General features: G+C 37.2%; 1 protein-coding gene across 1 annotated transcript in view; it reads right to left on the reverse strand.

Moving 5' to 3' along the window:
• The window catches only part of CFTR (CF transmembrane conductance regulator), an 86,487-nt gene that overhangs the window by 40,442 nt on the left and 29,397 nt on the right, over positions 1-16,648 (reverse strand). Inside the window, exons 9-12 of the mRNA XM_021553473.3 lie at positions 16,211-16,303; positions 15,503-15,685; positions 12,739-12,930; positions 1,785-1,879 (exon numbers count right to left, since the gene is read on the reverse strand). Coding sequence (XP_021409148.2) covers positions 1,785-1,879; positions 12,739-12,930; positions 15,503-15,685; positions 16,211-16,303 — 563 coding nt within the window. The remainder of the gene's footprint in view (positions 1-1,784; positions 1,880-12,738; positions 12,931-15,502; positions 15,686-16,210; positions 16,304-16,648) is intronic.

A 16,648-nucleotide genomic window follows, 5' to 3' on the forward strand; every position in this document is an offset into this window, starting at 1 on the left:
GAGTAAAATTTATAAAGAAATCTGGCCAGCTGCATTTATGTATTTTGTGAAAATATTTAACCACCAAGACAAAAAGCCCTCTATATTAGCTCATTATGTTAATAAAACTAGCAAATTTATTGAAAAATCCTCTAACACTATGGATTTCACTGACCATACAAAAATTCTCTGTGTGCTTCTATCAGCACACAAGATGTTTGCAGGGTTTTATTGCTATAATTTTTGTGTTGCACTTAGTAGCTACAAAGCTATTTGCTTTAGGGTACCAGGCCAGCAAGCTGACTCAAGTCCAGGACACGCACTGTGTTTTTCCCTTGGTCCTTTCTTTTCCCAGGTTGCAGGTGCAGGCAATGACAGTGCTCTGTAAGAAAGACAGGCTCGTGCAATCTCCACCAGCTTCTCATGACAGCTGGTTGATGTCACTTCCGTCACGGATTCTCATTTCACTTGACCTTGCACAGACTACACCAGGTAAGTTTGTGCAGCCAGTCCAAGAACATAATGTCCAATTTATCACCAGTTTATTACCTAGGTACAACCCAGGGCTGTAAACCTAAATTTACATCCCTGACTTCTCAGAGCTTTGCAACCCACACCTCAATGCCTACACACCTTGTAGGACACTGAGCTTGGACTGGAGCCCTAACAAAGTCTAAGACAGTCACATGTAATTGTTTTAAAAATTACTGTTCTACAGCTGACAATAAATACATAAGTTCTGTGACCCTCCAGGAAACAAGCTTTGACCATCCAAAAAGTGACAGACATGATTATCCATAACATCTAGGAAATAGTCCATGTAAATGTTGCATTTTAAATGAAAATCTAAGTGGGTTTTGTAGTTTTGAGAACTTTGCCTGATCTTTCCCTCCTCTTTCCTCTTACTGCATAAACCAGAACCATCCATATGTCCTTATGCCTCTTCAGTCTCACAAACCCATACCGAAAGATTCTCTATTTTAATGACCCCATCTTTTAGCCTCACACAGACATGCACATCTTTCATGGGATGCCAGTGCAGATCACTATAATGTGATTTTACTTCTACACAGTGTTTCTGAGCATGGGAATCAACATAATTTGCACTTGGCACAGAGATAAATGGGGCCATTTACACATCAGAGCTGTCATTACTGGATTGCTCACAATAGCTAAGTGATTCTGCTGAAACACAGCTAATTTATAAGACAAACACCTATGTTATTGTTCCACAGACCTTCAGAATTACTTACTAACATTGGAAGGTCAAACAGACAAGGCAGTTATTCATATGTACTAACTAGTCATGGCTTTCTATTTTTTCTTTTTCTTATGACAGAGAGAAGCGTAAAGTGTTAGCACAAAATGTTTTGGAACATGGCTGCTTTTTTTTTTTTTTTCCTCCATTTACCTGCAGAAAGGCAGTATGTCATTGATCAACATATAAACCACTTTGAAGAAATGTCATAGCAGGAAAAGTTCCTGGAATATTTATTAATATCTTTCTATGGGTTTCTTCAGTACATAAAAAGCTACACTTAAAGGTCTGAATTTCCAAAGACGTCTTGCATCAGGAAGGGAAAGATTCATCTTATGCTAAGCTACAGAATTTGTGTGACATCAAACTTAAAATTCAGTAAATTAATATGCAGGTGTATCATAAACAAAATTGCATAGTATAACTGAGATTTCTGATGGTAAAATCACGTTTCTGATATACCTGGAGGATATTTATTTAGCAGGACATAGTCCACGTGTATTTAAATGCTTAGTCATAATACATTCCAGGAGAGCAAAATACTCACCTTGCCAGTGAGATCCGTGCTCGTTGACCTCCACTCAGAATGATTCCACCTTCACCCAGCAGTGTATAATCTTTGTCTGGGAACTTGGAAATATCCTGTTAACAATTTTTTTTTTAAATCAGTATTTTCAATATTCAAGAAACTCAAGCTACAGACGTGATGGAAGCATAGCGTACAATTGTCTACAGACAGGTTGTACAGCAGTTGCAAAATAAAAAAAGTCCCACAGAGGTTTTTTTTATTTCATTTGTTTATGTAATCAGAAATGGTGATAAGAGAAAACATATCAGATTGCAGAAAGCAATCATGAGCTGTGAGATCTTAAGAACAAATATTTGTTTGAATAGTTAATCTCCATAAAAGCAAGGAATGTACCTTCATTCAATGCTGGTTCAAGACATGAACTGCTCAACGGTTCTGTCAACTAATGATAAATGCACTTGCTGCTGAAATTAGGGAAACCAAAAAGAAAACTCTGTTTCTGAGCTCCTCAAAACTCAGGGAAATATATACTTCAGACGTGTTCATTTAAAAAGTCTTGACAAGCATTCCTAGCCAGGAATGCTCATGGTTTGCAAAAGGTTTGGGAGCCGAATTCCACTGCTTGGGCTGTAAGTTATTTAGAACTCATGACTACGTTATAAATGAATCTTTAGCCAGGGATAAAAGCAGAAAATACCATTTCACTCTCATATGAGACATGGAAAGGAGAAAAGGACATTCTTGTGTCCCACTGGCAGGGGTAGCCAGAAATTTTCTTGAGAGGAGTATTTAATTGATGATCCACGTAAACCGTGGAAATTCATGGAAGTGGAGACAAGGAGAATGGCTCATGTGCCTGAAGGCTGTCTAGTTTTTCTACTTTTAGAGTTGCTCTAACAAAAAATATTAATTCTGTCTTCGAGCCTTACCTGACCTACATCCGTAAGCCAATACTGTGACATCACTATCACTGTGGTGGATGTACTTCCAGCAGATTTTTCTCCAAAACACAAGCTAGATGAGCTTGCTGTGCCTCATGGCACCCAGGCTTCCAGGGGATACAATTTCAGGGCATTTTGCCATGCAGTGAATGGAAATCCTCATCTGAGCCAGGAGCTCCCAGTACTTGTGCTCTCTGCCCAGCAGCATCATACTGCCTGTGCACACCTTCCTGCTCCCAAGGCAGGGGTACCCCACAGCCAAGGAAGCTGACTAAGGCATTCAGTACCAGACAAAATCAGCTCCAGTGTTCCCATGCACCACACATATTTTCCTTTCAGTGCAGCTTCTCGGGGAAAAAAGAGTGGCATGCATTATCTCTCAGAACCTGAGTTCCTGAGAGGGATGTTTAGGCTGTGATCTAGAAGAGATATCCACTTTTGGGGTTTCATCCTGCAGGCAGCCAGGAGGCAGGCAGGAACTCAGCTGCCTGCATGCTCTCTGCAGAACTCACAGAAATCCTATGGCTTCCACACTGGAAGACACATGAAGCACTATCAGGGCAGTACTATCTGGGATTCTAAGTTGAGCTGATCTCTCTAAGTTCATATTTCATACAAAGACACATACAATCCAATTTTGATGGCCCCTGCTGTGATTTTGCTGGTTAATCACTCTCTGTTGGGCAGCCTATTGGCATTCCAAACCTTTATGATTTTGCAGAATAAATAAATAAATAAATAAATATCCTTAAAAAAAAACTGTTTCCTTCTTCCTCCCCTGCAAATTGCCCTGACCTCAGGAGCAGAGTGAACAATGCTGTTCAGACTTGGAACGGTGACAGATGAAGGGTCCAGCCACTCAAGAACTAGAAATTGACTGCCTGGTCTGTCAGGAAATGGGAGATTCTCACAACTCTTTAATTTGATAACAGCATTTACTTCCTGATTTAGAGGATTCTGACCTTAAAATCAAGATGCTCTTATTTATGGCAAATCTATGGCAGGTGATTTTTAAATTATTCTCACATTAACTAGTTATTTCTCTCTCATAAATGGAGTCACACAAGCAAATCCCTGGTATTAACATACCAGCTCAAGTATTTGCAGAAAGAGGAGAAACGTGAAAAAAACATGCCAGCAAGTTACAGAAAAATTTTCTGAATGTGACAAAATCACCTTCCTATAAGTCATGAAGAATTTAGGGAGAACACATGAAATTCTGGCATAAAGTATTTTTTAGCTTTTATTTGAGACAACCTGGTCAGGTCACTTGTGATCTCATTATGTATGCAGAAATCATGTTACTCATCTGTAAATTTGGCATTACATAGAGGTTTGCATGATTAAGTGTCCAGATCTCTAAGCTGATTTAATCTATTTCCCATTTCTACCACTACTGCAGCCTGTAATGATGCTGGTGCCCTTGCTGTTTCCTGATTCCACTCCTTCCCAAAACTCCCAGGTGAAGAACTGGGTCCAGCGTGTCTTCTTCTGCAAACAGGGTAAAATTCCAGCTCTACTGAAATCCATTCCAGGGTTCCCATTGCTTTAAAGGTTGTGGGATTTCATCAGCTATATTTCTTTGCAGGTGTGTCAATATGGAATTTTAATCAGGCTTTTAATGAGTTCCCCTTCTGCTCTCCTCTACCCTTCACCTCAAAATAATATATGGCATGGAACAGACAAAGTGCTTTTCAGGCTGTAATTATAATAATTAAAAAATGCTTAGTAATTTCTTTCAAAGGTGTAAACAAAGTAATGAAGTCCAATAGGCACACAATGCTATTTGTTGGAACATGCATGAGCTATTGTAAAAAAGTACATAGGGCTGGTCCCAATACATCCTTGCTGTCATTTTATGCAGGAAGTGAAATCAAGCCAGGGACAAATCTAATGTAATGATGCTGAACAGCAAAAGACTCAGCATATTAATGAAATATGAACTAGCCACTGGATTTTCTTTAATATATCTATTTTTAAATGCTTAAATTGAGAAACAGGTTGGTAACTATTCATATATGAAAACCCTTACAGTTGCCACAGACATTAATTACTTTAATGGATGCTTCTAATAGCAGGAGCAAAAAAGTTGCAGACTCAAGAAGAAGGCACTCTTTTTAATAGCTATTTGCATTTTTTGCAGTGAAAATGCTATATTCATCTACCTCAGCAGCAAAGAGATGGTCCTCATAATAACTTTGGGCTTGGTAAGGAAGAATACAGCCAGAATAGCTTCAGGGTGAACAGGAAATATGATCTTGTTATTAAAAAAGGAAACCTCAGAATGGACTTCACACTTCAAGTCTTTTCTGTAGAGATTAATTGTTATCAGAATAATTTGATAAATCATTAGCAACAATGAAAACTATAAAGCATGACAGAAAACAGTCTCTAAGAACCAAGAGTTGCTTAATATGTCCAAGGTTACTCAAACTACTCAAACAGTTCTACTGATAGAACCTAAGTATTTTATATATGTGAGTTCCTTTCCTTCCTTAAATTTGTCCTTGATTGTGTGGGGTTTGATCATCTCTCCTCTGCCTTCTCTCATAAAAGACAAAAAATCATGAAACTGATGGAACAGAGCAGCAATCTTGACTCTCTGCATTTCATCTTCACTCTGTTTCAGTTCTCTGTTTACCTTCAGTTTTTATTATAGTCACCTCTACAGTAATCTTTATCCCCTTCCTTTTCTTCATTGCCATTAACATTCCCTATACTTTTTCTCACAGTTCCCAGAAAATCTCCCTACTCTCATTGCTAATGAAGTACTTACTTTTTCATCATCATCATATTTTGAATTTTTAAAGTTTTGAAATCAACTCTTGTGTTTGAGACTCATACCTAATACAGAATACTTCTATGAATTTTTAAAATATGAGGAATTTTCAGTAATTTCTTGTATCTTGGCTTTTAGGTAACCAGCCTGAACATACTTGAATCCTCATTTTCCTGGGAATAACCCAGAAAACCAGATTTATTTAGGTATTTCAAATGAGATATTTTTAAAATTTTATTTTATTTAGATAACTCTCTTCTCTCTCCCCATGATTCTGTAAGCCAAGGCTTTTGTTAGACTTCAGCTGAACCATTTATGAAGGATTCATGATCCAAAAGCATAAGCTTTGTTTTTGCAACAGTTTGTGACCTCAGAGTGTCAGACTCACCCAAAACTCACACAAATGCTATGGCAAAATATTTCCGTGAAACAGATTTTTGAAACGTGAGGTAGTCAGTACACTGCATGTGGATAGGCTAAATGCAGGGTAAGAGAATTAAACAGGATTTCAGCAAAGACACAGAAGACAGGACAACATCCAAGGTAATCTGTCTAGAGCCCTGTACCTAAGACAGGGAAAGGGATGGGGAAACCTGTGTTGACTGAAACAGTTTTTAAACTAAATTATATCAAAAGAGAACATTGCAGAGGAGGTTCTGTTATACATATTTATGTGATCACTGATAAACTTCTTGATGTCAGTGCATTTGGGAGTTTGTCTCTAACTGTTCCCCTCCTATAAAGAAACTGTGCTAGCCTCTTAACATCCAGTTCACCCAGAAAACTCACAGTCTGCAGCTTCACAGGTGATCTGCCAATTATTTTGGGCCACAGATATGAATTTCAGTTAGAGTCTGTGTAGGCCAGTAGATCACACCAGTGTGGGATGGAAAAAACATAAAGGTAGCCAGCTTTGGGGGCCACATGTCTGAGGTGCAGCAGTGGTAGTGGGTGGTTTAATGTGGTGCTAATAACACCAAGGTTGTAGGTTCAATCCCCAGATGAGCTTAAGAGTTGGACTTGATGATCATTGTGGGTCACTGCCAGCTCAGGGTATTCTGAGTCTGTGACATATTATGTGGACTTTCTGCTTGAAAGAGGCATTTATACTCAGCTGTTTATATTAGGATGTAATAAACTTCACCTTGACATGCCAGTGGCTCTCCCCAGCTGTGAAGACAGGTTACTTGCTCACACATAATTTACACCATAGACATGTACCTGATTAGATAACCAAGCTACCATTTAATACCCTCTTGTGGAGAATTACGTACCACAAAGGACTCTGTCCACAGCTGAACCCTCTATTGTTCCTCTCTTCCACACAATTTGTAGTCTGCCCATTTCCCTCGTGAAAACGAGGCTCGAAATCATGGCTCAAAATCACAGTACTTCACTCACTCACATAACTTCTCAATGCCTACTGATTTAGTCAAGTAGCCAAAAAAAAAGAAAAAACCAAAACAAAAAACCACCAAACCAACCCAAAATCAGCACAGATAAAAGGAGCTGGAGCAGTACATGGGATGCAATGATGTGTTTCTGTTTTAGAGCATTTTTAACACTGAAGTGAACTTCTCTCCCCAGGGTGGATATCCTTTGCAAGGAGATATTGAACACACAGGAACACAAACCTGGGCTTGGCCCATTGAGTGTCTCTTTCTATAGTTAATCTCTCTACAATCTAGTTATTAGATGAAAATTAATCTCCTGCACTCCCAATAAACCCAGCTCAAAACCCTACAGAATCTGACCACAAACTTCTTTAGTACTATTCTATAATTTAATTTCACATGGAAACACTTCCTCTATTTGCATGCCATGTTAAACATTACATTCATGAGCAGCTAGTATCTCTCAAATGAGAGCATGTGTTTACTTAAAGAGTGGTAATCTCTCAAAGGTAGTTTGCCATTATGTGTTATGGACTCTTAGGTAACTATTGAATGATCACATGAATTAACTAGGTGGGAAAATATCTGTCTTACATAACAAAAAGGTAAAACTAGAAGTTATGGAAGTATGGCTTCAAAACTAGTGGACCTAGTCAAATGTGATAGGATGATTGATTATTTTTAAATATTAATAACTATAACAGGCTTGCTTCTGTAGTCTTGACTGGAGGAATGCCTTCTCTTAGGATGAGTTTGTTCAATGTTAACAGCATTTAAACATGAAAATTCCTGTTTCAACTGTCCAGAGGTTTTACCTGCTTAAGTTTTCAAGTTATTACTTAAGTTACCACTTACTGTGATAAAATCAAACAAAAAATCCCACACCATGTATATAGCAGGCTATTAATGTTGGTTTTTCAATCTAAATATCTGAAAATAAAGTTACATTCCTTTCCAATTTTTCATAACATGATTAAAAAGGATTTTGCAAACCCACATACCACCTACAAATTAAATCCTACAAATTTAAATTTATACTCATGTTATCCCTGCCATTACATTAATACAACCTACAATCACTACAATTCTTAGGGAAGATACATTTTTAGAATTGCTTCAAATTTAGTGGCAAGTTTCCACAGACATACAAACTCTGGAAGTTCATGTCTCTCAGTGGCTTTTACAATATACTTGGTCCTTGATGTGTTAGGCAAAAGTTCAGGCTCTCTTGCTACAATTTTTTATTATGAATGTGATGAAATATACTTGATGAGAAGGGTAAACCATTTTGTCAAAAGTGCTGCTGAGGCAGCACTAATTCATTTTATCTTACTTTTTGAGTACCATGAAACTTGCCAATGGGGGCTGCCTTTAGAAAATGTGTTCAGAATCCATACCAATAGCATCTTGTCTTCTCTCTATTATAGCATGCCAATATAAGGATTCAGAGTTAATTGATTTGAGGTAAGACCTGCAAACTCAAAAGTATTCTTACAATTTATTTCAGAAAAGCTTCTAAATAAAGGACAAATGGTAAGGACTATTGAACTGTGCTGGAATGATTTTACCTAGGAGGTTAAAACCTTCACCTTATTTGCTTACTAGGACCTTAATTTTAGAGAGTATATTAAATTAGGCATGTATCCTGCTTTCTTGCTTGCTAAAATAATCACTGTTTCTCAAGAAAAGGAAAAGAGTGCAAGAAGGTAGTGGAGAAGGAACAGGTAGCCCTTTTCCTAAGCATCTTGAAAACTTTTTACTGTGTTGTTTTGCAGAACGGGTTGTGTAATTTAAATGCATTGGCATTCCCCTGAGCTCAACATCACACAAAAATATGGGACATGTCTACACACAACTTACATCTCATTGCAGTCATATTTGGTATATGCCAGGCTTTCAGAAAGAATTTTTGCCAGTAAGACTGCTTCTTTTGGCTATCAAGAACACTAATGAAACTCTTAATTGCTGTCCCTTTATCTCAGCTCCAAAGTACTCATTTTTGTTCTTTCACCTTTTACTGCTTTTCTCTCAACCTCTTCCCATTTACATGCTGCAGTAATTAGAACAACATTGTAAAACATGATTTTAACTCTTCTGATGCCCTACTTACTCTCAAAGGAAAAATATAATCAGGAAATGTAATTGTAATAAAGTTCTTAATAATTTTGCACATATAAAACAGAATACACTGCCATTAAAAATATGCATAAAAAGGTAAGTTTAAAAAGTGTCCTAGGCATACTGATGCACGGATGCATGATTCTTCCAGTATTATGTACCTGTACAGTGGCATCCTGAAATTATGAGAGCAGTGGTACTTAGGTCTGACAAACTTCCCTCACTGAGCCTTCAACATGTGGCTGTCCTTCATTATGGATCATTTCAACAGCTCATATCTCATGCACTCAGACCAGGTTGCACTGTGGTGTCCCCTTGCCCTTGCTCTCCCCATGTGCCAGAGGATGCTACAGAGAAGAGCTCTGAGGACCAGAGACCATGAATGACACCTTTGACACTGTACTGCTGTCTCATGTGTCATCCAGTGGGACTGCACTCCAAGGAGCACCATTAAAACACATGCTTCCCACACGTGGACTCACAAAACCGTATCCCCTGTAGGAGAATTCCCTGCATCTGACTGCCCATCAGTCACACACCCATGCCAGGGGCATAGGGTGGGACAACAGCCACACTGTGCATGAGAAAAAAGGACACCTGAGAGACATGTACACACCAATTAAGCTTGTGACCTCAGGCACAGGCTGACATCCTAGTGCGTTGTGCCCAACACAAACACACTTTGTCAAACCATCTTGGCATAGCATTTCTGAGGTATGCAGATCTCCAATATATCATAACAATTTTCTTCTTAATCTTCATCTATCTTCTGTTTCACAGTACATCATGAACAGGTATACTGGCACAGCTGGAGGGTAGGTGAATTGCATCAAGGCAAAAAGGTTAAGAAGCTGAAGGGAGAACTCTCTTATGAGGTTGTAGTTCAGGAAGTACAAATGTAGCTATCTGAACTACTTGGACTAATAAATGTCCCATTTTATTGTTCTAAATTCCTATAAACTTATGTAAGCTCATAAAATAAATAAAATAAAATCCTTTTGTTGCTCATAGTTTCACTGCTTTTCAGTAATATTTTTTGTGATTAGTCAAAATTACCTGGAGAAGAAATCATCTTTTTAACCTTCCTTTTGATGGTTCCATACACAAATAGAACAAAATGCAAATCTGTGAGAACATATTTTAGAGCAACATAAAAAATTCTTCCCTTCCAGACAAACCTACCAAAGCAAACATGTTGTTTAGATAATGGCTAACATAACCAGGTTTGCCATTCTCTACAACTTTACAGAATCTAACATAACAAACATTCTAACCTCTGAATAAAGATCTGATTTCCCATACAGGGAAAATTCTATTCTTGGACACCTAAAAATATGGAAAGCTCTGGGAAATATTTACAGCTTTCATAGTTGCTTAGAGATAAATTTACCTTGCATACTTAGCAACTCTAAAGAGACTCTAAATGATACCTCCTTAGTAAATTAACTACATATGAGATCAAAAAAGTCAGGCAGGAGAATGTAGCACTGAATTTTGTGGAAATTCTCATGCACCCCAAACTACATAAGCTACACTTATCGTTCTCATATCTCTATAGAACAAAAACAAAGTGGAGAGCACCTTGTATGACATCACCTGGCTTCAGCATCCTGTTCTCCAGTAGACAAGAACAGGCTGTGTGTGACAAGAACAGGCTTCCCCGTGTGTCTGGGAGCCTCAAACCCACATAAATGGTATGACATGACCACATCTGCAGTATTTCATTGGCACTAATAAAGAAGAAGGGGAAAAGACACCAAATTCACAAGTTGGACTAGATCTTTGTATTGCTTGCTTTATAGGTTGATGGTGGAAATGGCAAAGTTAAGCGGGCAGTTCACAGATATATTACTTCTTACTCTACTAATACATTTATTTGTCCACTGGGTCAAAGAAGATGTCTTTGTATTCCAAAAGCATTTTGGTGAGTATAGAGCTTGGAAATAAATGTGACTTAGCCATTGTTAAGAGTTCTATATTAACTGACTTGGAGCATATACGCAACAATGAAATAAACTCTCTTGTGTCACCAATCCTTGGTCTCTGAGGGCTCCACATAAGAAGCAGACTCAGCAGACCTGTTTTCAGGTGGAATATATAGCTACCTAGGAAGGCTGCAGAGAAAGGAGCAGAGTAAACTCAGGCAAAACACCTCTGGTTTCTCCTTTCTGAAGAATGAGAACAAATACCCTCACACGAACTCCAATGCAAAGCACTAATATAATAAATCCCTAAAAGGTCACACTGGGCAATAAACAGGGAATTAATATTTGAAATCCATCTTTCAATCTGCCATAATGAGTCTTGTTTGGTAACTAATACATGAAAGCTAACAAGACAAGAAAGCATAATAATAGCAATAAGGTAATGCATTTGACGTCCTTCCAGACTATTCTGACTTCTCTTCAGGGCAGCCCAATCTATTCAGTCCAGGAGAAAAAAAGTGTATACATATCAAACCTGATCTCAAATAATAAGCCCTGCTAGGAAGTGAAGCATATCATTCTGCTCAGAGCTGCACCAACACAGATCAAAGCTGGCTTGATTGAGCCTGCCTGGAGAATAAAGGAGCTGCAGCCTGCTGAGACACTGAGCCATGGCCACCGAGACACCAAGCTGTCCCACCAGCACTGAGACACTGAGCCACCAGCAACCACCTGCTGCTCTAGGAAGGGCCTGGCTTGGAAAGCCTCCTTGAGAAAAGGCAGGTTTGAACTGCTGAAGACAGTTGTTTCTTGGAGCTTTGGCATTAACTATAACTTTCACAACTGGGTTTAAGGACAACTCCATAGAAAACCAGACACAGAAGTTGTTAATTCTCCTGTCTTAAAGAGCTTCGCAAAAGATTTCCACAAACCAAACCAAAAATCCAAACATAAACTGAAGTGGCCAGAAACATATAGGGAAATATTACTTTATTACTTAAATGAGATAAAATGCAGTAGTAACCTTATTTTTAAACAGACTGGCTATGGTTTCTTGCTTGACTGGTGCTAAAGAAAAATATGTTTCACTATGTGGCCAAAAGAAAAATTCTGTTCAGCACAGTTAAATATTTACTGGTTTTGTGTATTACAGACAAAATCTTAGCAGATTTTGCAAAGGTCTCAAATGCTAGTTCCTTTTGGATCTTGCCATGTGTAAAATATATTTCATGCCACTACCTCTGTCAACATCAAATACATACAAGGACATTTTAATGTGACTGTACTCATTGTGGGCTACATAAGGATCAATCCTGCAATTATTTCCAGTGTAAGAACTTTGAGTATATACATGGAAAAAAATCCCAAATTTAGTCAAGATTTTCTACTAAATAATTCCGATTTCTGCCATATTCCAGTTATCCCTGCAGCCATTTATGAAATGCAAAAGAAAGAAGAAAAACAGGGTAATTTCCAAAACTGTAAGGAAAAATTTCTTAATGTAGAAATAGTATGTTTAGCATACAGCATCAGTATGTTTACTCAGGTTTTTAACTGGCAAGGAAGGCTGAGAAGGCAGACATGATATAGTATCTGAGCCAGCTTACCTAGCTTCTGTTGTGTAAACTACCAGAACTGTCAATGTCAGTGCAGCTGGCAACAAGGTGACTTGCAATTCCACACAATTGAGATTTCAGGCTGAGTTCCTTAAATATCAGAAATTTCTCACTTGCTTTAAGCCAAATTGCCATACCTTTTCTTTTGGGTTTTTCACTTGGGTTGGGTTACAGGTCTTAAAAGTCCTAAATGACTAACCTCTTCTAGTTGGCAGGCTTTGATGACACTCCTGTATCGGTATTCGTCATAGGATAAACCAAAAATTATGTTCTCTTTTATTGTTCCAGGCATGATCCAGGAGACTTGAGGTGAAAAGGATATCCTTCCACTGTGTTTAATTTTACCCTGAGAAGGCTCCAGTTCTCCCATTATCAACATCAGAAGAGAAGTCTGAAAAAACATTAACACTTCATTAATACATCAAAGATCTGTACAACAAAAAGAAATGTTGCACATAGTGAAAGTCACTCTGTTTAGTCACTTAAATGGCATATTTGTCTCATCAAGAGTGTCCCTGTAAGTACTGATTTAGTGCAAACTGCAATTAATGGGGATTTTCTTGATATGTGTGATTCTGAAAGACCTCTAATGTAAGAGAAACTTAATTTAATAACTGATAAAAATTGTGAAAGATAGCTTGTAAAAAAGACACATTGTTGTACTGTTATTTTAATGAAGCTATGAATAATTTTACAAGGTAAAAATTTATCTGAAACACAGACATAAGGTACTAGTATTTATAGAGAATTGTATTTGATTTTCAGATTATCTTTGTACAACATAATTCATGTTTATAATTTTGCTAGTGCTTATAAGTTTTTTATCTGTATTGCCTTAAAAATGCAATTTCTCTGTGTAAGTATATACAATTGTTCAGTATGATCTGAATTTTCCTCTGTACCTGTTAACTCATTTACGTGAATGCATGACCTAAGTATATTTACTATTTCCCTTCATAAAAGAATTGATTGCAATTTCAGTACTGATATGTTATAATTTCAAAGTTAATCAGTAGCTTGTAGTAACCTTGTCACACATCAATGGCTACTAGATCAAAGGATAGAATTGAGAAATACATGGAAAAATTTGTTACAGAGCCATTGCAGTGGTGTTCTTATCACTAATAAACAGTCAACCAAGTTGGGACGTAACAGCCAAAGATCTGAAAAATCTGTCTAAGTCACAGTTTCACACTGTCAAGCCTAGAAATCCTTTTGTACATTATACAATATACTGGAGGATTCTCATGAGATTCCTTCCCATATACCGAATCTGGCTTTTCCAAAATGCTGAGTAAGAAGTTCCCAATCCTGCAGAAGACAGCCTTTTGGTATGTTTTGTACACTGGATGTTAAACCACTGCATCTTGTGCCATATAACACAAATTAAAAAACAAAACAAAACCAAAACAAACCTTATCTAATACTGAAGCAATATTAAACAGCTGATGTCAGTCTTCATACCTGTTATAGATTAAATAGTTACTGTAGATAAAATTGTGCAGTCTGTTTCATGGGCCTGACAATTACTGGAATATACAATAACAGCCTCAAAGACCATGAAGGAATCCTTACATTAAGAATGTGTGAAGGAAGGGCAGCAGTTTTTGTGGGGCGATGGGTGGGAGGTGAACCTTATCCTTTGACTTTTATAAAAGTTAATATTAAAAGTCTTTTGTTTTTATTGCCTTGGAAAGTGCAACTTTTTTGCATGCATATACTTACATAGATTGTTCAGTGTAATGTGAATTTTCCTCAATTTGCTGTGTAGCAGATTAAAGGAGATATACATACATCCTTCAGTATTTTCTAGTTCACGTTTCTGCATTACAATTACCAGCAATAGCAATAGATAAACTGTTCTGTAAATTCAAAAGTATCACACTAAAATGCACCTTAACACATCATCTTGAGGACAATCTCATGTTCTGAGTCCCTTGCTCTCTCTTGTGGGGATCATTAATGAAAAATAAGAAGCCTTGATCATACTGAAATTGATGGGTCCTTTGTCATTGACTCCAACAGACCAAAGATTTTTACCCCATGAAAGTAAAAGAAATGATAATATTTTCATCTATAATTTTTTAAACAGGAGAAGTAAAATTCACATTTGTTTTAACTTTCACATTTCCTCAAAAAACGCAGTGAAGATGAAAGACTCATCAAGACCCATCTAAGTACTTGCTATTCAAAGAGAATAAGAGTATCACAGTTCAACTCATTTTATATTAATGATATTAATTGGATGTGTCATCTGCAAACTAAATGCATTGATAACATTTTGGGGTAGTAAAATAATGAATAATCTAATCTACAGCTTTGCACAGGAAACCACCAGTTTCAGCAGCATCACCCCAGGCTTTCACATGGGTCTCAGGAAGCCCAGGTGAGGCACTACAGGAACCAGAGCTAAGTGATCAGGTACACCACTTGTCCTGGGCACACATACCTGGCTACATTCCTGTCATCCTTGTCTGGTTACAAACCATCTTGTGATCAGTTTTTTCCTTAAATGTTAGCAAGGCAGGGGAAAAAAAGCTTTCTAAGCACACTGAGCCATCGGTATATCTATTCTATATTTTTCATTTTTTTTAAGGCAAGGAGATTCTCACCATGAGCCTTAACTTTAGGTTTCAGCATGCATTACTCCTGTAAAATTTCCTTTTACTTCCAATGGGAAAACATTTTGTCATTAAATTGCTATTTCCTTATAATTCTGTAACCTTCTATTACAAGAAAATATCCAGCAAAGTCTATCTCATAGTGGCCACAGTATAAAACTTCAAGTAACTATTTCAGGGAAACTTGCAGATTATCCATACTTTTTCCTGCAGCCATCATTTCTGCAGCAAGCACAAGATAGCAAGAATACAGTAAAAATACAGGTAACAATACAGGTAACAACACAATATTATTCCTTATAGTTACTAGGACACTTGTTGAACCAGCAGAAACAGAAATACCTTGCCTGCTCCAGTGGATCCAGAAACAGCCAATAGCTGCCCCTTCTCAATCTTGAAATTTATATCCTGAAGAACAGGAGAGGCATGAAGGGGAAAATTACTGAAGAAGAGATTGCTGTCAATGCTTGGAGCTTTGCTGGTGTTGTTTTCCTGCTTTGCTTTTACAAATAGTTCTCCAATTCCCTGCAACATACATGGATATATATTTTATGTACACAAAAAATAAATAAAACATGCATATACAGATATGTATATCATAATATAGATTTAGGAAAATATATGAACTTACTTTTCTCATGTTACTTTCCTATCAATAAAATACTAATTATATTATTGAATATAATTTTTTAATGTATGTATTGGACTTGTGCCAAAATTTGTGGACACAAACAAAATCTTCTTATTATAGAACCATTTTCCAATGTTTACAAAAGACATAGCCTGATCCTGTTTTCAGGATGGCCTAAGTCAGCAAAAACTACTTATTACAGGCCTTAACACTTATTGAAAGGTTTCTTCCCAAGTTTTTCAATGTGTATAATTTGATATCATGCATTAATTACTTGCTAAGTATTCCTTACCTGCTGAAAGCTGAAGCTAGTTAAAATGAAAGAGTGTAGGCTGCTCTTTTTAGAGAGTGTCATGGCAAATATTAAAAATATATATATACACTCTGTGTTTTAATATAGTTTGGGTAAAAGTACCAACCTCATCCCAAAAAGCTGTTACTTTGTCCAGCTCAACCCCAGTGGTTGTTAGATTATACTCCAGAGCTTTATATTCTTTTTTCAGCAAGAAATCCTAGAAACACCATGAAAGCAGATGAAACAGTAAGGGACAAGGTCATATTGCACAAAGCAGTCCATATTTGCCTACACAGAGCACTAATATTTCTGGTGGCACTTTTGCATTACAGTGCTTTCAGCAAGAGGCAAAAATATAAATTATACAACATTTTTGGGTGCAGAATGAAATGTTCTTGAAACTACCAAGTCTTTTATTTCTAGTGAAAACATAGCCATAAAGGTATTTGGTTCTGATTTAGAGAGAATATCGAAGCTTGGCTCTTGTTTTGCTTTCAGGACTTGTATCTGGCAAGATCATCCCTCTGAGTTTAACCCTTTTCAAACAAAGCTTCGATTTTGG

The sequence above is a fragment of the Lonchura striata genome, chromosome 5, assembly GCF_046129695.1.
Source record: "Lonchura striata isolate bLonStr1 chromosome 5, bLonStr1.mat, whole genome shotgun sequence".
Lineage (NCBI taxonomy): Eukaryota > Metazoa > Chordata > Aves > Passeriformes > Estrildidae > Lonchura > Lonchura striata.